The following is a 24,228-nucleotide window of genomic DNA, read 5'->3' on the forward strand; positions in this document are numbered from 1 at the left end:
CTTTTCCGGCTATAGGTCGGGTCAAGATAGGAGGCTGGCTCAAAAACTTTTTGAACTCCTGGAACGCCTCCTCGCATTCGGGAGTCCACTCAAACTGATGCCCCTTTTTCAGTAGGGAGAACAGCGGAAGGGATCTTAGTGCTGATCCTGCTAAAAATCTGGAGAGAGCTGCTAGTCGGCCATTCAGCTGTTGGACCTCTCTCAAACAAGTCGGGCTTTTCATCTCTAGGATAGCTCTACACTTGTCGGGATTGGCTTCAATCCCTCTTTGTGTTAGCATGAATCCTAGAAATTTTCCTGCCTCCACTGCGAAGGCGCACTTTGCAGGATTTAGTCTCATCCCGTGCAACCTTATGGTGTCGAAGACTTGTGAGAGGTCAGACAAGAGGTCGACTTCCTTCTTGGTCTTTACCAACATATCGTCGACGTATACTTCCATTAAGTTTCCTAAGTGAGGGGAAAACACCTTGTTCATCAGCCTCTGATATGTGGCCCCTGCATTTTTCAATCCAAATGGCATGACCACGTAGCAAAAGTTAGCTCTGGGCGTGATGAATGATGTTTTTTCCTGGTCTGGTTCGTACATCGGGATTTGGTTATATCCCGAATAGGCGTCCATAAACGACAAGTATTGATAACCCGAGCTAGAGTCTACTAGGGCATCAATGCTTGGTAGTGGATAAGGGTCCTTGGGACATGCCTTATTTAAGTCGGTGTAGTCGACGCACATTCTCCATTTGCCATTTTGTTTTTTGACTAGCACTACATTGGCTAGCCATGTTGGGTATTTGACTTCTTTGATGAAGCCGGCTTCTAGGAGCGCCTACACTTGTTCTTCTACTACTAGGGCTCGTTCTGGGCCGAGCTTGCGTCTTCTCTGTTGCACAGGTCGAGACCCTGAGTAGACCGAGAGCTTGTGAGACATGAGCTCGGGGTCTATCCCAGGTATGTCGGAGGCCTTCCAGGCGAAGAGATCGGAGTTATCTTTTAGGAGCTTAGTCAACCCTTGTCTTAAGGTTTCCCTTAGGTTGGCTCCTATGTGAGTATTTTTTCCTTCCTTTTCGCCGACCTGAATCTCCTCGGTTTTTCCCCCGGGCTGGGGTCGCAGCTCTTCTTTAATCCTTGCTCCGCCGAGCTCTATTGTGTGAACCTCTTTGCCTTTTCCTCTCAGGTTTAGGCTTTCGTTGTAGCATTTTCTTGCTAGCTTCTGATCTCCCTTCACCGTTGCTATCCCTGCTGGGGTCGGGAATTTCATGCAAAGGTGGGGTGTCGATACCACCGCTCCGAGTCGATTAAGGGTAGCTCTGCCGATTAGAGCATTATAGGCCGACCCCACGTCGATGACTATGAAGTCTATACTCAGAGTCTTTGATTTCTCCCCCTTTCCAAAGGTGGTGTGGAGGGGCAAAAATCCTAGTGGCTTTATTGGCGTGTCACCTAGTCCGTACAAGGTGTCGGGGTAGGCTCTCAACTCTTTCTCATCTAAACCTAGCTTGTCGAAGGCGGGCTTGAATAAGATGTCCGCCGAGCTTCCTTGGTCTACTAGTGTTCTGTGTAGATGGGCATTTGCCAGGATCATGGTGATTACCACTGGGTCGTCGTGCCCAGGGATTATTCCTCGCCCATCTTCCTTTGTGAATGAAATGGTTGGGAGGTCGGAGGACCCCTCTTCAATCTGGTACACTCTCTTGAGGTGTCTCTTACGAGAGGATTTCGTGAGTCCCCCTCCTGCAAACCCTCCTGAGATCATATGGATATGTCTTTCCGGAGTTTGCGGTGGTGGGTCTCTTTTGTCCATATCATCTCGCTTTCTTTTTCCATGACTGTCCGACCTTTCTATGAGGTATCTGTCAAGCCGACCTTCTCTGGCCAGCTTTTCTATCACATTTTTAAGGTCGTAACAGTCGTTTGTAGAGTGCCCATATATCTTATAGTACTCACAGTAATCCCCGCGACTTCCCCCTTTTTTATTCTTAATAGGTCTGGGGGGAGGCAGCCTTTCGGTGTTACAAATTTCTCTGTATACATCCACTACAGGGACTTTCAATGGAGTATAAGAGTGATATTTTCTTGGCCTATCAAGGCCGAGCTCTTCCTTCTTCTTCGCTTCCCTCTCCCTCTCTTTCGTTGAGGGAGGGTGCCCGGGTCGCAAACTTGGGTCTCTTAGCCTAGCGTTTTCTTCCATATTGATGTATTTTTCGGCTCTTTCCTGTACATCATTTAAAGAGGCGGGGTGTCTTTTTGATATGGACTGTGAGAAGGGACCTTCTCTAAGACCATTGACTAGCCCCATGATGACTGCTTCGGTGGGCAGGTCTTGAATCTCCAAACATGCTTTGTTGAACCTTTCCATATAGGCCCGTAAGGACTCTCCGACCTCCTGTTTTATTCCCAGGAGACTTGGTGCATGCTTTACTTTATCCTTCTGGATGGAGAACCTCATCAAGAACTTTCTTGAGAGGTCTTCAAAACTGGTAATTGACCTCGGAGGGAGGTTGTCGAACCACTTCATCGCTGCTTTTGACAAGGTTGTCGGAAAAGCTTTGCATCGCGTAGCGTCAGAAGCGTCGGTCTGATACATCCGACTTTTAAAGTTGCTCAGATGATGCTTTGGATCGGTGGTTCCATCGTAGAGGTCCATATCGGGGCTTCTAAAGTTTCTCGGAACTTTTGCCCTCATTATGTCCTCGCTGAACGGATCTTTCTCTCCTAAGGGAGAATCTTCTCTATCGCCGTGGGAATTCCGACTTTTGAGGGAGGATTCTAATTTTAAGAGTTTTCTTTCTAACTCTTTTCGTCGCTCCATCTCCTCTTTTAGGTTCTTTTCAGCTTCCTTTTGTCGTTCCCGCTCCTGTTCTAGCTGCTCGAGGCGGCTATGGATTAATCCCATAAGCTCACTAGTGTGGGAGGGTCCTTCTTTTTCTGATTCGCGCCCCTCCGAGGAGTTCACCTTCGGATTTTTGATTCCGGAGGTGCCTTCCCTATGTTGATCATTCGCTTCCTGGTGGAGGTTCTGATCTGCTTCATTGTTTCCGGTGTTCAAATTCTCTTGATCAGAATCTGTCTCCACATGACCTTCTTCAGGGGATCTTTCCGCCATCACTGGTTGATCTCTCGGGTCCCCGGCAACGACGCCAATGTTACTGTGGGTAACCAGAGATTGGTGGGCCGGATGGCGTTGGTAGGCCCAAACGTGTGAGGGAGGAGACTATCGCGTTTGCCCGAAACTCGGTGTTCCTCCGTCCGACTTGCACGTGTGAAAGAATGGGGGGTGGTACCTGCAAAGACACTCCGATGCCTAAGTTAGCAAGGGTATAAGCAGGTTTAGAATGTATTGGACTTAGTGATACCTGAGGGAAGTCAGGGTATTTATAGTGGTGAACCAATAACCACCGCTGAAGTAGTGCCACCTTTTTAGGCGGATAACCGTTCCCCTATCTTAGGGAGGTTAAGATATGGCTCTATGAAGTGGTTAGAGAGTTTCTAGGGGCAGTTACTCATTCGAATGAGTGTTATCTGCCAGCTAACCCTCGTATCCGACTTCTTTGGAGCAGGTCGTGTTTAGTACCGACTTCTGGGACGAAGGCTGGTACTGGAGGAAGGCCAACCTTTTGGGTTGGGCTTCTTTGCTTAGATATTGGGCCCTATTTATTGGGCCAGGGTATGAACAGAGTTATAGCTCAAATGGCATAGTTTTTCGATACTCAATTAAAAGATTACGAGTTCGAATCTCCTATTTTTGGTAAAATAAATAAATAAATAAATAAATATTTATGAATAAATTATAAAAAATAGTTATTTTTATTGAAGTAACTATACCTAATTAAATGTTGAAATTAAATTTTCATAGCAATTATGAACATTATTCTTTTTTTTTTTTTTTACCGAAAATAGGGAGATTTGAATCCACAACTTCTTAGATGAGTATAAAAATACTATGCCATTTGAGTCATAGCTCGTTGGCATTATGAACATTATTCTAAAACATTAATGTAGAAAATAATTAATCTAACATGAAATGACCGGAACCATAAAGTATACTGGCTAGTGAATATTGAACATGTGTGTAAAAGATGTAAATTTATAGATTTTTTTTTATGGGATAAAAGAGAGATTAAAAAAATTAATACTCATATTTTGAACAATAATAAAATAATAAAAAATAATTATAAAAAAATTTATATTATCTCTATACAACTTTAATCTGTAGAGTATCAAGATTTAATTATCATATAGGCGATGATTTAGGCAGTGGGGTCCCAATTGGGACATTACATTAGGGAGCACTGCCCACATTCTCCTCCTAAGTTATCTCAATTATTTTTCCACCAACTTCACCTCTCTCCATTGCTGTGTAGTGTCTTTATTAATTGAGAGAGATTGGAAGGAGTGATTAAAACAAGAAACCCTAGTCAAAGGGGCAGTCTTGTGGGCCACCACCTCTTACATGGCACATACCTTCCCAAGGTCCCAATCCTTTTTAATTAAAAAAAAAAACCATACAATCTTAAACTACATTTGATAAAATCTTTTGATGTCCACTGGGGGAGAGTGAGGGAGGGAGAGGGAGAAAGATTCCCTGACTTTTTTTGGCGGGTAAATCCGCAAATTTTGCTGATAATAAAATAATCAACAACTTTTCTGTTGACAAAAGTAATTTTAGAAATAATTTCATAATATCAAACACGATAAATCATAAATGTTTTGATAAACTATTTTATAAATAATAAATTTGTCAATGAATTATAACTAAAATGATATAGTTTTTCCATTTTTATTTAGAAATTTTGGATTTGACTGTAACTTTAAAAAAAATTATTAAATTTTTATTTCAAACTTAATATGATAAAGAATTAAAATGACACAAATTATAAATTGTAAATCTATTATATCCAAAGGACTCAGATAGGTTATATATATATAAATTTAAAATTATTTATTAAAAACTAAAATATTTATTATTTTAATTAATTTATATTTATTATCAACATAATCATTTAGTAAATAAAAGATTAAATTAATAGACGCATTTGGGTTTAATGTCAATTTATTAAGTTACTTTTGTGTTTGATTTTTTAGTTCTAAAAATACTTATTTTAAGAGAAAAATGATAAAAAAAATTTTATTACGAGAGAAGTTATTTTTTTTAACTTCTCTTTAAGTACTAAAATAATTTTTTAGAAAGTCGCAATTTTTACTTTGAAAATTGTACCAGACATTAATACTACACATTTTCATAAGTTAAAAATAAAAAAAAAGTCACTTATGAACCTATCTAAACGGGCCTTAAATAGAGTAATCAACTTGTGTTAATTTAGTGGTTAATTTACTAGTCTATTTAAATAAGTATCGAAAATTCGAATCTCGTCTAAGTGAACAATAAAAAAAAAGAGAATATAAAAAACATGAAAAGAAAAGAATAAAGTCCTTAAAATTTTCCCACTATACTTTTTGTCCATGCCTCCATGCATTTTTCATTGCATAAAGTTTCGTGTATGATAATTTTTTTCCGGTAGAGAACTCAGAAATAGATAAATTGTTTTGAAGAAATGATATTAAGCTTTTACAAAACCAATTTTTTTTTGTTTATTTATAAAAAATTATTTTGAACTTAATCCAGTATTAAACCTTTTAAAAATCAGCAATTAGTGTTGTCTTTTGAGGTATTCCATTGTCACATGCATGCTAAAAGACACAACCAAAAAAGGGACAAAGGAACTCACTTTTTAAGGATTTGGTGTCACCCTCCACACACTCACTACTAAAGTAAAAATTTTTGGGGGTAAAAGATCCCCATCCTTCAATAGTTCAATCAATGCTTTTTAGTTTTTATTTCCAAAAAAGATAAAAATAAAAAAAAAATGATGGGTCCCTTTTCTCTTTATTGCAGTGTGGATGTCAAATTGGGTACTCATTTTCCTTTCTCCATGAGTTGGTTGTAGTAACAATGGTGCTGTGTCCTGTGCTTCAATTCTGAAGCCTTAAAGTTCCAATCTTTTCGTGCCATGCCCTCATTTCTGCTTCAAAAGTTTGATACTTGAAGGTAGTGGCGTGCTAGAACCTACATTGTGTTTTAGGAAGTGTTTTTTGGTGTTTTTTTTTTTGGGTAAAAAATGTTGTGTTTTTGGTTATCAGATCTCTGAAAGTTTACTCATTTTTGTTTCTATTCATTTCAGTACATTGATGCCGTTCTAGCTTGTTCTGTGCAGTGAATGGTTGCAAACTTGAGTCTACTAAAGGATTCTGGAGCTTCTGCTTCTCGTGTGGTGGTTTTAGCATGTAAAGTTTCTAACTTGGTGAAGCATTTCTTCTTGGGATTTTTTTTAAAGCTTTTCATATTGCATTTTTAGTATCTAGTTTGGGTTTTTCTTCTTTCATGTAATGCTGTCTTTCTTTGCTTCCTGAAGGGTTAGATACTATTTGTGGTGTTGAAGAATGCTCTTGGGGTGTTTTTGCTTCTTACTGTAACTAAGTCCTTTAAATTAAGGGCTCAAAACTCTTCCTTTTTTTGGAGATTGTAAATTGGCGCTTTCTTTTACAAGAATTATAGAAAGGGTGTATCTTGGAATCTACTTTGTACTACTTGGTTGTTGGTGGTGGGTCTGAAACTCTGAATTCTGAAAGCTAGTGGCTACCCTTTGTGTCCTAAACTTGAGTGTGAACTATACACACATAAGCAAAAGGTTAAAGTGTTTATAGAAATGAACATGATGAATCTCTTTAGCCTTGTAGTATTGTCCTTATCTTTCTTCACAGTTATGGGGCAACTACCTTCCCAGGACATTTTGGCATTGTTGGAGTTCAAGAAAGGCATCAAGCATGACCCTACTGGTTATGTTCTCAATTCATGGAATGAGGAATCCATTGACTTTGATGGATGCCCTTCTTCATGGAATGGAGTTCTTTGTAATGCTGGTAATGTTGCTGGGGTTGTGCTTGATAATCTAGGTCTCTCTGCTGATGCTGACTTGAGTGTATTTTCAAACCTCACAAAGCTTGTTAGGCTTTCCATGTCCAATAACTCGATTTCAGGAAAACTACCTGGCAACATTGGTGATTTAAAAGGCCTTGAGTTTCTGGATATCTCCAATAACCTCTTTTCTTCGGCATTGCCATCAGGAGTTGGCAGCTTAGGTAGCTTGCAGAATCTGTCCTTGGCTGGGAATAACTTCTCTGGCCGGATACCTGACTCGATTTCGGCAATGGCTTCCCTCCAGTCTTTGGACCTGAGCCGCAACTCCTTTTCTGGAGCACTGCCAGTATCGTTGACTAAGCTGGCTAACTTGGTATCTCTTAACTTGTCTCATAATGGCTTCACTGGGAAAATTCCCAAAGGTTTTGAGCAGATGTCCACTCTTGAAAACCTTGACTTACATGCCAATATGCTTGATGGTCATTTAGATGTTGAATTTATGCTTTTATCAAGTGCCAGCTATGTTGATTTCAGTGAGAATATGCTAGAGAGTGATAATTCTGAGAAGTTTCTACAACGGATATCTGAAAGTATTAAGCATCTGAATCTAAGCCACAACCGGTTTACTGGATCACTGGATGGTGGAGCCGAGCTACCGGTTTTCGAAAATGTGAAGGTGTTGGACCTCAGCTACAATCAATTGGATGGAGAATTGCCTGGATTTGATTTTGTTTATGATCTTGAGGTCCTTAAGCTTAGCAACAACCGATTTTCAGGATTTATTCCTATTGGCCTTCTAAAAGGAGACTCTTTGGTTTTAACTGAACTAGATTTGAGTGCCAACAATCTCACAGGTATATATAGCTAGTTCCAATTTCTCATTTTCTTAGAATAACAAATGTGTCTTATTCTACTAGTCGAATTGGACTTTTGTGACATAGTGAGATCTTATGTTGAATCAAATTGTCTTTCAGGGACACTGAGTATAATTACATCAACTACACTGCACTATCTTAATCTCTCATCGAATGGCTTCAGTGGTGAGCTCCCCTTGCTGACTGGAAGCTGTGCTATACTCGATCTGTCGAAGAACAGATTAGAAGGAAATTTAACCAGGATGTTGAAATGGGGGAATCTAGAATTTCTTGATCTCAGTGGAAACCATTTGACAGGGAACATACCTGAGGCAACTCCTCAATTTTTGCGGTTAAATTATTTGAATCTGTCCAGCAATTCTCTTAGCAGCTCCCTTCCAAGAGTATTAACTAAATATCCAAAGCTTAGAGTGCTTGATATTAGTTCAAACCAAATCAATGGACAACTTCAAGCCGCATTGCTTGCAATGCCAACTTTGCAAGAGCTCCATCTTGAAAATAATATGATCACTGGTGGTGTTAGTTTCTCATCTTCTCCTGGTCAATCAGATCTTCAGATTCTTGATCTTTCTCATAACAAGTTTAATGGCTATTTTCCCGACGAGTTTTGGTCTTTAAATGGCCTTAAAGTGCTCAATATTGCCGGAAATAACTTTTCTGGTTCTCTTCCAACTGCTATTGCTGACATGAGTTCACTATACTCCTTGGATATATCAGAAAATCATTTTACCGGGCCTCTGCCAAATAACATCCCAAAGGAGCTCACAAACTTCAATGCTTCACTGAATGATTTTTCTGGAGTTGTTCCGGAAAGTCTAAGGAAATTCCCTAATTCATCTTTCTTTCCTGGGAATTCCAAGTTACATCTTCCTACTAGCCTTCCTGGATCAACCACTCCACCAGCTGAAAGTTCCAAGAAGTCCATGAGCACCATTGTTAAAGTAATAATCATAGTGTCATGTGTTGTTGCTATCTTCATATTAGTCTTGCTTGCAGTCTTCATACTCTACATCCGTAAGTCAAGATCTCCACCGGAATATGAAACAAGTAAGGATATCCGTGCTCGTCCACAGCCAGTCAGCTCGGCTCCGGTTCGTGCCACAGACAGGGGTGGTCCTTTGGTTGTATCAGCCGAGGACCTTGTGACGTCCCGGAAAGAATCACCATCAGAGATAATCAGCCCGGATGAAAAATTGGCAGCTGTAACCGGGTTCTCCCCCTCAAAACAAAGCCACTTTTCCTGGTCACCGGAGTCAGGTGATTCATATACTGCTGAAAATCTTGCAAGACTAGATACAAGATCACCAGATAGGTTGGTTGGAGAGCTGCATTTTCTTGATGATACAATATCTTTGACACCTGAAGAGCTCTCTCGGGCCCCGGCTGAAGTTTTGGGGAGGAGCAGTCATGGAACTTCTTACAAGGCAACTTTAGAGAATGGCTTGTTCTTGAGAGTGAAGTGGCTAAGAGAAGGAGTGGCAAAACAGAGAAAAGAGTTTGTTAGAGAGATAAAGAAATTTGCAAACATAAGGCATCCAAATGTTGTGGGATTGAGAGGATACTATTGGGGTCCTACCCAGCACGAGAAACTCATTCTTTCAGATTACATCTCTCCGGGAAGCCTTGCAAGTTTTCTTTATGGTAATATGTTTACATTCCTATATTATAATCTGGCCACGAATATCATACTTAATGTGCAATTCATTGACCTTTCTAAATTGTCTTTTGAAGTTCTTGGATGTGTATACCATCCTCAATACAGCTACTAGTTTACTTAATTTCAATACACACAAAACAAAACTTTATTATCAAATTTATAATAATCATTAGCCTGATTCTTTCAACTTAGAAATACAGTATAAAGGAAAAATCTTGTTTCAATCAAGTTTTATATGTATCTGTTATATGTGCATGGATGTGCATGAATTCTAATCCATACCATATTTTACTGATGCAATGAATAAATGTTTCTGAATTGTCTCCACTATATCTATTGGAGTTGTTTATCAATCTAAAATATTTGAAGCTTTAACTTGTTAATTTAAATGCTCAGATCGACCAGGAAGAAAAGGTCCACCATTAACTTGGGTGCAGAGGCTCAAGATTGCAGTTGATGTAGCCCGTGGTTTGAACTATCTCCATTTTGATCGCGCCGTCCCTCACGGGAACCTAAAAGCCACAAATGTGTTGTTAGATACTGGTGATATGAATGCTCGTGTTGCTGATTATTGCCTTCACCGGCTTATGACACAGGCCGGTACTGTTGAACAGATTCTTGATGCTGGTGTCTTAGGCTACCGTGCACCTGAGTTAGCTGCTTCCAAGAAGCCAATTCCATCCTTCAAATCAGATGTTTATGCTTTTGGAGTGATACTCTTGGAACTTCTAACTGGAAGGTGTGCTGGTGATGTGATTTCTGGTGAGGAGGGAGGTGTTGATTTGACAGAATGGGTGAGGTTGCGAGTGTCCGAAGGTCGAGGCTCGGATTGTTTTGATGCTACCTTGATGCCGGAACTGAGCAATCCGGTGGCGGAAAAGGGAATGAAGGAGGTCCTAGGAATAGCTATCAGATGCATCCGATCCGTTTCGGAGAGGCCAGGCATCAAGACTATATATGAAGAGCTTTCTGCTATATAAGTCTTGTGATGCTGACATCTTGAACTTTGACATATTATGGGAGTATTAATGTCTCATTGGTATCCCATTTTTGTTCAGAGTTGTTTAGTTCTTTAACTTGTTTGTATTAACCATTTTTTTAGCTGTAAAAAATGGGCTCATATGACAAATAGCATGTATTTGCTGCTACATGATGGGTTATGAATGACCATCTGATTTTGTCTAGAAAATTGGGATTATGCTATGAATGATCATGTTTACAAGTACTATATATAATATATGTAGGCAGTGTACAAATTGGCCCTTTTAATGGTTAGCACTTAGCAGGTCCATTTTTTTTTTCAGTTAATTTTTACACTTGTATTAAGTATGTGTAAATTGTTTTGTCCTTCTTTGTTGGTTTGATTATTGGATTTCCAAAGGAGGAAAAAATACTTAGTAAGGGGACTGAGAAGTGTGAGCTAATTGAAAGCACTATAAGTCTATAACTCATACAAGGCCAAATTCAGGTGTCTGCAGAAAGTTGGGTGCCACCAATGAATAAAATGTTTTTGTATGCAGCTGTTATAATTGCCGTGTAGTAATTTATGGAGACTATGTTTTCTACTTTTTTTGAATTCTAGTACATAATTACTGAACTCTTGCATTTAGAAACATAGCTCTGTGAAGTTGGGATGGGATGATGTTCAAAAAAGTTGAGTTGTTTTTACTATTTTCATTTTATTATCTGGAAAAAAGAAAACATAATCCAATTCAATCCTAAACTTTCAAATTATGAGGACAGAGGTGGAATGTCATGATATAATTATAATTCGGTGGAGTTTATTCTATGACAAAATATTATGTGTATATAAAAATTTATTATTAAATAGATCATTATGTATTTTTTTTTTTAAGTTAGGACTATTTAGTACTAACTTTTTAATAATAATAAATTAACCTATTTTTTTCAATATACTTTCTTTCAACAACAAACTCAGAAACAGTCTCAAAGCTACGATTTTCCTCTTCTTTTTCTTGTCCTGTGAGGTGCTTCACCGCTGCCTGATGCCACCGCTCTCCGCCGGATTTGCCACCACTTCTTTCTTCCTCCATTGCCGATAGCTCTCTGCTCTCCGCCGCCTACAACTCTGCCACCACTTGAAGCTTTCCGCGTTCTGCCGTCTGCACCCTCTCTCCAGCCATCACTTTCTCCCTGTTCTCCGCCGCCAACAGAACCCTAACACTATTGAGGTCAGGTGCGTCATCATCCTAATTGATTTAATCATCCACAAATTCCTCTTATTTTCTCTATAGTTTCATTCAATTGGTTGATGCTATGGGTTTTCAGAAGCGAGTTTCTCTTAATTGAATTGATTATTTACTTTAGGGTTTTCAAAGTTTGGATTATTATTCGTCTCTTTCTTCGGGGTTCCCTTTCAGTAAGTCAAAATAGAACGAGAAGGTTAACGATCTTCGGCTAAATGGGGGATCGAGAAGAAAAAGAAGAAGGAAGAAGGAGAGTGGTGTTTGTGACAGTTGGAACGACTCGTTTTGATGCTCTTGTGAGTGCAGTTGATTCAGAAAATGTCAGAAAAGTTTTGGCAGCTAAAGGCTATACCCATCTTCTCATTCAATTGGGTCGTGGATCCTATCTTCCTTCTAAGGTTGTAACCACTGCTTCTCAAATATCTTCATTTCTTACCCGAAATTTGATGTTATTTATATTAGAGATTAGAGATATTGTTGTTTGTGTTAGGTAGTCGGAAATTAGTTGCTAGTTAGTTATGTTAGTTACTCTTTCATTGGTCAATATAAGGCCCTCATATTTTACTTGTACATACTCACTTTTCCACATGCTATGTCTATATACATTTCCCGTTTGTAAAATAAATCTCTCAACTTTTTCTCTTTTTGTGATAAAATGAACTAGGATTAGATTCAAGTGAAAGTTTTTTTTTTCCTTGATGGTTTTAGCCAAAATGTGCTATTATATTAAGGTTGAAAGAGATTCCTAAAACATGGGATAAACTAGTAGTACCTAACTTGATTTCAAACAATATGCTTCGAGCATGGCCAGTTTTTTCACTGCGAGGAAGTTATTTTACCGATAAATGCTTTTTATTTTTTCACTGAGATTTTATTTTTCTTGGTAACATTTTGGTTGTAGTCAGATGGAGATGATGGCTCGCTGGCTGTAGACTATTTTACTTTTTCATCAAGTATTGCAGACTATCTCAGATCAGCTTCTCTTGTAATCAGCCATGCAGGTATGCTTGTGATGTTTGTATTTTACATGCTTCTTCACTTATTTTTTATTCATGTAGTTCTTAAGTCTGCACCAATAATATATCCATTGCTTGTTCTTGGTAGCTTGAAATGAATTCTGCTTTCCGATTCATAGATAGGTCATAGGTGTTCACATCCTCGTGTGTCAATGGTGTTTTAATTATATTTGACATCCTTTTTCGGTGAAAACAAACCTGGCTATTAAGAGAAATATTATAGGAAATGAGTGGCAGCTCATATCAGCAGCTGCCAAGCATATGAGCATCTGAGAAAGGGTAAATTATACCGATTTTCGTTGAGGTTTGGTGAAATAAACATGACACTAGACAAAGTCACAAAACACAGGTTTCAGTGTCACGTTTTATAAAATAGAGAGGTATCAAGTGTCGTATGACTTAGGTGCTTAAATCTTATTTAGGGGTGTCAGTATAGTTGGACCTATGAGAGTTGAGACAATGATAATGCTTCTGCTATGGATTTATTCCAATTCCTTAGTGTGCTTGGCAGCTACAGATTTATACATGTCCTACCCGGTTTAAAGTTGAGTTAATAACATTGTCATGTTACCACTAGGCATATATTGCAACTGATATGTGTATTGTATTTATTCAACACCTTCAATAAAATTGTACATTATTCAATCAGTATTTCCTTCACTAGTACAAGCTTTGTAAAGCATGTTTTGAGTTTTAGAACGAATGAAGTCAATTTTTGGCATATGATCGAAAAAGACTGCATGGAAAAATCCAAGTGAAATCTGTTTGTGCAGCAAAACACAGGTCAATCAAGTAATTGTAACTATTCTTTTTTTTATTATTATTATTCTTTAATACAGGATCAGGTAGTATATTTGAGACATTGAGGCTGTGTAAACCTTTAGTAGTGGTTGTGAATGAAGATTTGATGGATAATCATCAAAGTGAGCTTGCAGAAGAACTTGCAGAGAGAAAACATCTCTACTGTGCTAGGCCTCAAAACCTCTATCAAACATTAGCAGATATGGATTTAAATACACTCCTTCCCTACACTCCAGGTGATGCTACACCAGTGGCCAAGCACATAAACAGATTCCTTGGTTTTCCTGATGATTGATTCAAAGCCCCTCTTTTTTTTCCCTTTCTTTTTTTTTTGGTTTTGATGACTGTATCTGTGAGGGAGGGTAATTGATTTTGTTAATACTTCTGTTTCTCCGTTGTTTATATGGAGTGTTATTGTTTTCTACTAGATTTTTGTGTGTAAAAAAAAAAAAAAACAATCAAACATGTTGATTCATCGAACGAGCAAAATACATGAGCAAGGATTACAATCAAAACACAAACATTAGTACATTACACTTTGTTGCTAATTCTATAAGAGTTTGTGTTGTAAATTTGGTAGTATTTATTTGAGGAATATCATATTTTAGTTTTTAACAAATTTTAATTACTATAAATTAGTCTTTAACTTTTTATTTTGACAGATAATTAGTTAATCGTCAAATTCTGTTAAAAATTTTATACAAATTAACTTTTGTTATTTAATAAAGACATAAATAATGTTTACACAAGTCTTTTCATATAGAATAGCAATTTGATGTAACTACTCATTTATAGACAACAAATAATTAAAATGTTAGACATTCTTGATTAAAAAAAAAATTTCTTTAGAAACACACCAGGGTAAAATTTTATTTTTTAGCTAATGAACTTTAGGATTCGGTATTTTTCGGGGTACTTGCAAGTTGCAAGCTGTGTTGTGGTCTTGTGAGCAGGCCAGATTAAAAAATTAAGAGTAAAATTTCATCCCAATCCCTAATTATTCATAATAACAATTCGTTTTTCACCAATTGGAAAATGATAATACAGTCTTTAACTATTAATTCCGTCGAAATTTTTGGTCCTTTTATTAAATTTTTTTGTTTAGAATTAACAGATTTTACCTATATGTAACATTAATTAATTCCGTGTCAAAGAATCATTTTAAAGGATAAAAGATTCCTATCATGTTAGCAATATACTACAGTAAAGTAGGATAAGTAAACTCTTATAAATTTTTTTATGAAATACATAAACCCCTAACTAATTTAATTATAAACATAGACATAAATTCAAAATGAACTATAAAATAGGACAAATAACCATGATATTCAACAATATATTCAGTGGTGGAGCTTAGTTCAGACAAGGGGTGGCCATGGCCCCCCCAAATTTTTTATAAAAAATTTAGTAGTACTTTTTCAAAAGATAAAAAATAGTTCAATTGACTTAAATACTTTATGACTTAAAGTATCTAATAAGTTCAATAAACAACATTCTCTCTATCTTTAGGTTTAAATATAAAAAATTAGATATCTTTTATTTATTTAATTTAATTTTTTATATAATAAAAAATAATAAAATATTCAATAAGTATTAATATTATTGTATTTATATAAATTGATAAAAAAATTCAATAAATATTATAAATTTTAATATTTGTCCTTCTAACTTTTTCTTTATATATTTTACAGGATATATATTCAAATTTTTATATAAAATAATAATAAAAAATCAAAGAATTGATACATTTTTTAAGAGGAAGACTAATATTTAAGAAGGAGAACATATAACTTTTACAATATCAACACATATAGATAGTTCTTCTACTTTAATGAATTACGAAGAAAGTGAGATATGACCTTCAAAAGTTCAAAAAGTTATATCTGATGACTTTAACTTTAACTTTTTGGAACGAGATCTTAAAAAAGGGCTTTAAATTTGGCAGTATCACCCAAACCAGAGAGATGAGATTAGACGAACTTATCTTAAACGAGATCCATATAAAAAAATATTTTGACAATTATTTTCTATTTGGCCCCCCAAAATTTTGTTTCAAGTTCCGCCGCTGAATATATTGTATTTGCTAGATTGATTAGTGGCAACCTCAGTTCCTCCTCCTTCTCCTCTTTTTTCTCTGTAAAGCCCTTATATAAGTAGAATAAAAGCTACTTCATCAAGTTTAATCCCCTTTTAATATATCATTCTCTTTTTTATCTCCAATGTAAATTCCATGTCCCATCATTGTAATATCCATATATTAGTGTTGTGAACGTGATCTTGTCAAGCTTTAAACCTCTCTCACCCATTTTATTTACCAGCTTCCTTCAAATCGCAAATCTTACAAAAAGGTCATTGATAAGCACATTGACACTATTCGAGGCCAACCTTTGCATATTTCATTAAACAAAATCCGTGCCACCTAAGAAGAAGAAGCAAGGAATTGCACAATGATATTTGTCATACTTTATGATTCATTATAAATTTATGTGTCTATGTTTATAATTAGTTAGGGGTTTAAGTGTCATAAAATTTTTATAGGAATTTACTTGTCCTACTTTATTGCAGCGTATTACCGACATGACAGGAGACATTTTGTCATGTAGGTAAAATTCATTAACTCTGAACGGAGAGTTTAACAAAGAGACTAAAAAGTTTAATGAAGTTAGTAATTAGGAGTTACATATCATTTTCCAATTGATAAAGACAAATTGTTATTTTGGACACTATTATTTTGATAAAAAAAGATTTTTTTTTTTATTTTTTAACGTATTTGGCAAATTTCTAATAGTAAAAGTAAAAGCACTAAAAAAAAACATCTTTTTTTAAAAAACGGTAATTTATATCTTTTTTTAAAAGATTTTTTTCTTAAAAAAAAAGATATTTTTCATATAATAAATAAACAAAAAAATACTTTTATATTATTATACTCAAACATAATTAATAAATAAAAAAATATTTTTACATAAAATATCCAAACATAAAATTATTTTTATTCTTTTATAAAATCTTTTAAAAAAAATAACTAAAAAAAAATCTTTCCTTAAAAGTTCACCAAACAAGCCTCTACCTCTTTTAAAAATTAAGAATCTGAAGATTTGATTTTAATCAAACGACGTCGTTAACGCAAGGAGAAAGAAAGAAAGGGTTAAAAACGGGAGAGAAACCTCACATTCTATTCTTCCATCTCCTCTGTTTGTTTGCCTCCTCCACTTCAGCCGCCGCCGCTCCTACTCGTGCTGCCGTAGCCACCGCCTTCTCTCTTCTTCTATTGTTCTTTTGCTCCTCCGTCAATTTGCTGCAAGGTACTGTACTTCAGAATCTAAAATGAGTAATAATCTAGATATATGCATAATCACTATCCTTCCTAGGATCAATTATATGCATAATCTAAAGAAATTTGGATCGCTAAAGTTTGGGTTTTTTTTCCCCTTAACCCTTGTTTCACCTCTTCAAAATATGCATTGTTTCCTATGAATATTGGATAGAGTTGTGTTCCCTGAAGGTTAGGCATTCTTATAAAGGCACATTATGTGGTTGCTATTGAAGTTAATGATTTGCTGGGTCCAGGATTTTGGGCGGATTGGAATGTGTTTATTTTAATTGTAATACACTAAATCTTGTGTTTTTCTTCAAAATTAAAATAAAAAGCAACTATTTCTGCAAATTTCAAAATAATGTACTGTGTAAGAGGATTACTGATTTTTTGTTTGAGTTTTATAGTTCTATATGTGTTGACTGTTTCTGTAATTCAGTTGCTGTGTCTCCTTTAATAATCTGATCAGTGATAATTGTATTGTCAATTTCAGATTATATAAGGCAGAGTTTGTTTCAGAATATCACTGTTGTGCATCGTCTTTATAATACCTAGCCTTACTACTGTGTAAAAGATGCCTCTTCAACTTTTTGATGGAAGTGACTCAGACAATGACGACATCTCAAAAATCAAAATAAATGAAGAATATGCTCATAGGTTTGAGCACAACAAGAGGCGGGAGGAGCTTCAACGTTATGAGGAGCTAAAAAAGAAGGGTGCTATCTCTTCCTTGACATCCTCAGGTTCTGAAAGTGGCGAGGAATCTGAGTCGGAGTCATCTGATGATGATGTTGACTATGAGAAACTATTAAGTTCTAGAAGGAGAGACAAGGAGTTCTTTGATGCCCTACTCAAAGTGAAGAAGCAGGATCCTTCTCTTAAGCAGAAAGATGTTAAGCTTTTTGTGTCAGATGATAGCAGTGAAGATGAAGATGAGAAAAATAAAGCAAAAGATAAGAAGAATGAAAAGCCAATGTATCTAAAGGATGTGATGGCAAAACATTTGATTGAGGAGGGACCAGATTTTGGTGATGAAGATGGGGAAGTAATAAAAAAGGACAAGGGTAAATCAGAAAGTACTAAAGGCAAGAAGGATAAACTGGCAAAGAAGTTGATGCTGGAGGAGTCAGGTTTTGTGAACAAAGATGGGAAGACTTATGGTGATGAGCAAGAGGAGTTGAAAAGAGCTGTTTTGGAAGCTGTAGAAAGAGAGGGTTTGGAAGATGAAGGGGATTTTTTCACTGTGAAGGAGAAGGTGGATGAGGACAAAGTAGACAGTGATGACAAGGAATTTGAGGAGAAACTGGATGAATATTTTGGCGACGAATCGAATGAAAATGCTAAGTTCTTGAAAAACTATTTCATGAACAAAATGTGGATTGATAAAAACAGGGATAATTTGAATGTTGGGGAGGAAGAATTGGAAGGGATCTCAGAGGATGAGATGGAGATCGAGAGGCAGGAAGAATATGAGTATAGGTTTCAAGAAAATCAGGAAGATAGGGTGTTGGGCCATGCTCGTAAGGTGGAAGGATCAGTGAGAAAGAAAACAAATACAAGGAAAGAGCAGAGAAAGAGCAAAGAGGAAAGAATGGCAATAGCTCAGAAGGAGAGGGAGGATGAGTTGAAGCATTTAAAGAACTTGAAGAAGCAGGAGATACAGGAGAAGGTTAAGAAGATAATGAGCACTGCAGGCATCCATGAGGATGAAATTATCCCGCTTTCAGCGGCAGAAATAGAAGATGAATTTGACCCAGAGGAGTATGATAGAATGATGAAGGCAGCATTTGATGAGAAATATTATAATGCTGAGGATGCTGATCCTGGTTTTGGTAGCGAGAATGATGATGACATGGAAAAGCCAGATTTTGAAAAGGAGGATGAACTGCTTGGACTTCCTAAAGGCTGGGATTCTACTGAATCACATGATGGATTTTCGGCTGCCAGGGAGAGAGTATTAAAGGAAAAAATGGAGAATGATAGTGATAGTGATAGTGAGAGTAAGAGTGATCACCAAGAAAGTGAAGATGAAAAAGAAGAGAAAGTTCCAGAGGAAGGTAGTCGGAAGAGGAAACGCAAAACTGCTCTTTTGGAGAAAGCAAAACAAGCAATGATGGATGAGTACTATAAGTTAGATTATGAGGACACAATTGGTGACCTCAAGACAAGATTCAAGTATGCCAAAACAAAACCAAACAGATTTGGCATGAGTGCTCCAGAGCTACTATTGATGGATGATACGGAATTGAATCAATACGTGTCCTTGAAAAAGCTTGCACCGTATCGCGATGAGGAATGGAAGCTAAGCAAACAAAAGAGACATATGCTGAAGATGAGGACCAAGGAGCTCCTTCGAGAAGCAGGTTCGAAGAAGAACAAAAAGTCAAAGAGAGATTCTAGCAAGTCAACTTTGTCAAATGGTGTTGCGGAAAATGGAAAAGCAAGCACAGAGGATTCAAACGTAAATGCGGAAAATAATCTTTCAAGGAAAGCCAGGAGAAGGCAGCGAGCATCTAGTTTGAAGTTGTCACGGGCGAGGGCTTTAGCATACGGGAAGATACCCTCCAAATCTAAGCATGGAGGAAAGAACTAAGCCGGCACTGATTTGGGCAGGTAATTCCGTTGTTGCAAGTTTATTTGTGCTTGACATATAGAAAGTGAAATGATACCGAGCTGTCTGATTTACAAATAGTAACTTGGTAATTCCAGTGTGATTTTATTGGCCAAGAAATGTATTGTTTCCTTTCATTTGGAACTTTATTTTAACTTAATCAAGTGCATTTTGCAGAATGAACCAACTTAACAAAGAAACCGGATTGGAGCTTGTCATCACAAAATACACGGTCTGGTTGCATTATAGGCAAGATGCTGTGTGTTGAAGTTCTTTGTCTATTTTCACGTTTCCTTCGTTGAGGAGATTGTAGAATTTTCCTACTATAACCAAACTTTCAGTGTAACCAGCCATTCAGTTTTGATCGTGAGTTGTGCTTGTGTTAATTTGTGTTTTATTTTTATGTACTTTGAAACTTTAGAACTAAGTGCATGTACAAGTTACTACTAATTGGAAAAACAAGTTGAATTTAATCACCAAACACGGGAGAAAAAGTACAGGTAACACCAAAGTGTTTGCACTTTTTGGCAACCAATTTTGAGTATCCTCCTGGCATGGAGTGTTGTAATAGTTACATGTTTTTATATTAATTTATTGGTCAACATGTTCATCCATTCCAGTGTAATAATGACGAAAAACACATGAGAAATCTTTGCCTTCATGCCCTTCATTGCAGAGTTCTGTATATCTGCACAAAACAATGGAAAACACATCAAATACTTGATAAACTCAAGCCTGTTATACTATGTTCTTATGAGTATTTTAAGTTATCCATAAATTCTTTTAGGAAATTATTTGTTTTTTAATATACATGGCATAATAAGTATTTTACCCAAATTATGTGTATTTAAGATAATATAAAGTTAAATGAATAATGTATATATTTTTGGGTTCATCTATTCAGTGAGGAATCTTAAGAAGAAATTTTACATTCAGCACATTAGATGTTTAAAAATGGTTAAAAGCTTTCAATCTACTGATTCCTTATCAAAGTACATTTGTTGGCAAAAATCTTGTTTCTTTGTGATTTTTGTGATAATTTGCTAAGATACAACTTCAAGAATGCAATTGACTTACATCTTTTGTGCTTGTGATGTTAGTGGGTGTTTGCAACCAGTTTGCTTAGCTGATTCTGCTGCTAGGTTCAAGTCTTTAGCCTGCAAGCACAAGCAACTAGTTTAGCTTATTTTTCAATTTTCACAACCAGAAAGTCAATTTTTAGCAAAAAAGGAAAGGCCATTATTTATCAGAATTCAAGGTAGATAAAGATAACAAAGCTTAATTGTTTCCCAAGAGAAAAGAGTTTCATTGACTTAGAGATTCAATGTAGAAACATGTTCTGTGTGAATAGAATCTAAAATATCTTTTGAAAAAAGAGAAAAAAAGAAGGGATTGCACAGTGGACCAAAACAAAGGGGAGAAAAATAAGCAAGATATAAACATGGTAAGAGTATACAACATTGATAAGAAATAGCAAATGCTGTATTAAAGAAATTCTTCACCAAGTAAACACTTTTTAACATTTTCAAATGCTATAGCTTTCCAAATGGTAAAAGTTAATCAAACTAACACGAACATGTGCAAAGTTGATCCAATGTTCAGTTACTTACCATAAGCTTGGATGCAAACCCTCCATTATAATCCCTTGAAGAAGGCACACCTTCCATCACCCCAGGCACAGGGTTGTAAGAATCACTGCAACCAACACAATTAAGTATTTCAGTAATTCTCTTAAAATGTTTCAGTAATCATCAATGGACACTCTGCAATGGAAACTAAGTCTCTGGAAACTAGTTATGTGGCTGACACATCATGCTTCTAACATTACATCCTTCTGGACTTGTGCCTACAGCATACCTACTCCAACAGCGAGCGCTGGAGCAGTTAAATATTTTCGACAAGGTGCTGGCAGCTACACCTAGAGACTGGCCTAGAGCAAGGGCTTCTGATACTCCCAGCATGCTCACAGCCAAAGCCAGATTATTGCAAATTTTTGCTGCCTAATAACAGATTTAAGACAATAGTTAAGTACGTGAAATTATAGCCGAGCCACTTAGACAACAACAAATATACATTTATGTAACTTACAGAACCATTTCCTGCTCCACCACAATATATTGCACCTTTTCCCATTGAAAAGAATAAGGGTTTAGCAGCAGCAAACACTTCCTCGGAGCCACCAACCTGAGAAATTCCATACCATATTGCAACTTATGTGTGTTTCTATATCAGGTTTGAATAAGAAGTAACCATACCATAAAAGTAAGTGTCCCAGCTTCTGCAGCTATCACTCCTCCAGATACAGGGGCATCCAACATGAATGGTTTTTCCAAATCACCTACAAAATGTATAAATAAAAAGTAGAATAAAAGAAGAAACTTTACTATAGAAGAGCATGCACAAAGCCTATGCATTGATATTGAGACTCACTTCCAGATGAATAAACTAGTGAATTTAGTCACACAGTAATGCATGATGTCTTAAATACCAAAAGTAGGTATGACAAGAATTAGCATGCACAAGTTAGAAGAAATTCTCACAAAAACGTCGAGCAAGTTTAACAATGAACATGATCAATGAAATTGTATAGTGCTAAAAACAAGGACGAATTCATAGCTGGCATTTCAAGTTAAAAATGTATAGATACTTGGTTGGCATTTCATTTTAAGTTACCTTTCTTTTCTTTTAGAATATAATTAGATATTGTGGCGGAAATGTTTCTTGATGTTTGTGGATCAATAGTAGATGAATCTATGAATAACCACGGCCTTAGGAGTTTTCCACCATGTAGCAAACCATTTGGTCCAGTGTAAACATCATTTACCTACTTAAATAAGGGTGTTATTATGGCCTCAAAACAAGCTCAAATAATAATAATCTTTTGAGTATGTATATATAGTATGTGGCAGAAAAAGGGTATAATAAGACCATACACTATAAAGCCTGATTATTAACACAGTCATTTTTGTATTGCAACTCCTAAGTTGGTGAAGGTAATTGGTACACTTTGTTATAAAGGAAGATATGATTATCATATCATCTAATCTATTATTGTATTAATCATCCAAAATTGAAATCATAAGCTAAAGAGTAAGCTTTTGAGAAACTATAGAGGAAAGCGAAGCTGCAATCGATGTAATGCACTGATAAGTCACTAGAAAGGAAATGCATACACACATGAGCAGAGGAAGGCAGCATTGTAACTACAACATCACTTGCTTCTGAAACTTCACAAGGCGTTTTCCTTGTAGCAACTCCCATATGAGAGAACTTATCCAGAACATCAGAGTTTCTGCCATTATTTTTTATTTCTCAAATTCAAAACATATGTATTCTTCTTAAATAAACCAAAAAGAAACAGCTCAATTTCATTAGCAGCACCACTAACCTAGATTTCCCACAGGGTAAATTACACAGACCTCTCTTAAATCTTAAAGAAAAGTTAGTGTATTGTATAAGAAATGGACAAGTTTCGCATGTAATTTACCCTCTTCCATAAGAAGCACACTCTTACACCATACCCCAAATAACTAAATCTATGAATTGCAACTATAAAATGTAATGTGAATATTCTAGTGCCCCAATAATCAAGTTAAGAACTCTATCAGTAAAAAATTGGAAACATACAGGTCATGAACTGTAACACTGAATCCAGCTTTAATCAGATTAGTCGCCATCCTTGATCCCATGTTTCCAAGGCCAATGAATCCAACATTCTGTAATGCATGCACCAATGGGAGGACAGAAAAGTATAAATTTACAAAAGCATGCTATCTGCTATTTCTTAATAGCTTCACAACTAAAACTTAGTACACAAGCATTCTAATGCATCAAAATCCCAAATTGCAGCCCAATAAAAAGAAGAAAAAGAAATAAACATATCTTCAATTGATCTCTAAACAACTATGATCAAGCCTATATAACTTATGTGAAGAACCCAATTAAGAATGATGATTAAAGATTCAAGCTTTGCATAATATAAGGGAACAGAGGAACAAGATATAAGGCTTCAGAAAAAAAGAGAATGTGTGAATGTAGATAGTGATTAGTATGTGATATTATTCATACCTGCAAGTGAGAGGGTAGGTGGTGGGAAGAAGAGAAAGTGCGGCGTGGTTTGAAAGATTGATAGAATGGAAAAGAAGAAGAGTTGCATTTGGAAGGAGAGAACAAAGATCTCAACCTGCAAAACGCCATGATTATCCTGAAACTTCTCTTTACTTTCACTCTTGAGCAGCAGAAAGCAAGCAACCAAGTTGGTTTGTTTCTCTCTGTCTTTGTTTGCATCCACTGTCACCTTTCTCAGTGTCGATAAGTGAAAAAACCGAAAAGTGTTGGTTTTTCAGGAGGGTAGTTTGTATTTAAAAAAAAAAAAAAAACTTTTTGTATAATTGGATAAAAAGAATATAGGTAAATAATTCTTAATTAGTCAATTTTAAACAATTATATTTAATAATTATTAATTTTATATTTTTTAAAAATAAAATTTAAATCATTACTAATTAATGATAATTAATATAAGGTGAATTATATAGTAAAAATAAGTTTATAGATTTTTTTTATAGAATAAAAGAGAAATTAAAAAAATTAAGATTTATATTTTGAATAATAATAAAATAATAAAAAATAATTATAAAAAAAATTATTTTTTTTGTATAATTTTAATTTATATAATAAAATGTCTCTTAATATAAATACTTAGTATGAATTATGAAATAAAATTTAAAAATATTTATTAATTTGTTATTGGTTAGACTATGTTAATTATTTAAAGGGATTGATTTGATAATTTTTGTGTTCATTCTCTGGTCCAATGATAAGGCACAGGTCCAAAC

General features: G+C 35.9%; 4 protein-coding genes across 11 annotated transcripts; 3 read left to right on the forward strand and 1 right to left on the reverse strand.

Annotated features, from left to right (window-relative positions):
• Positions 1 to 5,902: 5,902 nt before the first annotated feature.
• Positions 5,903 to 10,720, forward strand: LOC112741470 (LRR receptor-like serine/threonine-protein kinase GHR1). 2 transcript variants are annotated; one of them, XM_025790476.3, is made up of 5 exons: positions 5,903 to 6,043; positions 6,177 to 6,279; positions 6,408 to 7,767; positions 7,888 to 9,429; positions 9,842 to 10,720. In XM_025790476.3, exons 3-5 carry the CDS (start codon positions 6,702 to 6,704, stop codon positions 10,423 to 10,425), a joined length of 3,192 nt encoding a protein of 1,063 aa, XP_025646261.1. In that variant the 5' UTR covers positions 5,903 to 6,043; positions 6,177 to 6,279; positions 6,408 to 6,701; the 3' UTR covers positions 10,426 to 10,720. The 2 variants fall into 2 exon arrangements, with proteins under 2 accessions (XP_025646261.1, XP_029147839.1); XM_029292006.2 differs by having other exon boundaries at positions 5,905 to 6,043; positions 6,210 to 6,279.
• Positions 10,721 to 11,000: 280 nt separating this feature from the next.
• LOC112741471 (uncharacterized) lies at positions 11,001 to 13,984 on the forward strand. Of its 4 annotated transcripts, none has more exons than XM_025790477.2 (4): positions 11,001 to 11,642; positions 11,827 to 12,050; positions 12,554 to 12,653; positions 13,508 to 13,984. In XM_025790477.2, the coding sequence occupies exons 2-4, from the start codon at positions 11,868 to 11,870 to the stop codon at positions 13,762 to 13,764; spliced, it is 540 nt and encodes a 179-aa protein (XP_025646262.1). In that variant the 5' UTR covers positions 11,001 to 11,642; positions 11,827 to 11,867; the 3' UTR covers positions 13,765 to 13,984. The 4 variants fall into 4 exon arrangements, with proteins under 4 accessions (XP_025646262.1, XP_025646265.1, XP_025646263.1 ...); XM_025790480.3 differs by having other exon boundaries at positions 11,203 to 11,637; XM_025790478.3 differs by having other exon boundaries at positions 11,299 to 11,642; positions 11,774 to 12,050.
• A 2,577-nt stretch (positions 13,985 to 16,561) lies between these two features.
• Positions 16,562 to 20,007, forward strand: LOC112741473 (uncharacterized). Its single transcript, XM_025790482.2, has 3 exons — positions 16,562 to 16,771; positions 17,276 to 19,395; positions 19,571 to 20,007. Exon 2 carries the CDS (start codon positions 17,357 to 17,359, stop codon positions 19,373 to 19,375), a length of 2,019 nt encoding a protein of 672 aa, XP_025646267.1. The 5' UTR covers positions 16,562 to 16,771; positions 17,276 to 17,356; the 3' UTR covers positions 19,376 to 19,395; positions 19,571 to 20,007.
• On the reverse strand, positions 19,841 to 23,733 carry LOC112741474 (probable 3-hydroxyisobutyrate dehydrogenase, mitochondrial). Of its 4 annotated transcripts, none has more exons than XR_011870608.1 (10): positions 23,462 to 23,733; positions 23,021 to 23,109; positions 22,571 to 22,685; positions 22,067 to 22,217; positions 21,649 to 21,731; positions 21,482 to 21,577; positions 21,222 to 21,393; positions 21,004 to 21,088; positions 20,471 to 20,550; positions 19,841 to 20,081 (listed from the first exon to the last, which is right to left on the reverse strand). XR_011870608.1 is itself a non-coding variant. In XM_025790483.2 (10 exons), exons 1-10 carry the CDS (start codon positions 23,678 to 23,680, stop codon positions 19,985 to 19,987), a joined length of 1,158 nt encoding a protein of 385 aa, XP_025646268.1. In that variant the 5' UTR covers positions 23,681 to 23,733; the 3' UTR covers positions 19,841 to 19,984. The 4 variants fall into 4 exon arrangements, 3 of the variants coding, with proteins under 3 accessions (XP_025646268.1, XP_025646269.1, XP_025646270.1); XM_025790483.2 differs by having other exon boundaries at positions 21,251 to 21,393; XM_025790484.2 differs by lacking the exon at positions 22,067 to 22,217 and having other exon boundaries at positions 21,251 to 21,393; positions 22,567 to 22,685.
• Between the last annotated feature and the right edge of the window lie 495 nt (positions 23,734 to 24,228).

Source organism: Arachis hypogaea, chromosome 14, assembly GCF_003086295.3.
Source record: "Arachis hypogaea cultivar Tifrunner chromosome 14, arahy.Tifrunner.gnm2.J5K5, whole genome shotgun sequence".
NCBI classification, from domain to species: Eukaryota; Viridiplantae; Streptophyta; class Magnoliopsida; order Fabales; family Fabaceae; genus Arachis; species Arachis hypogaea.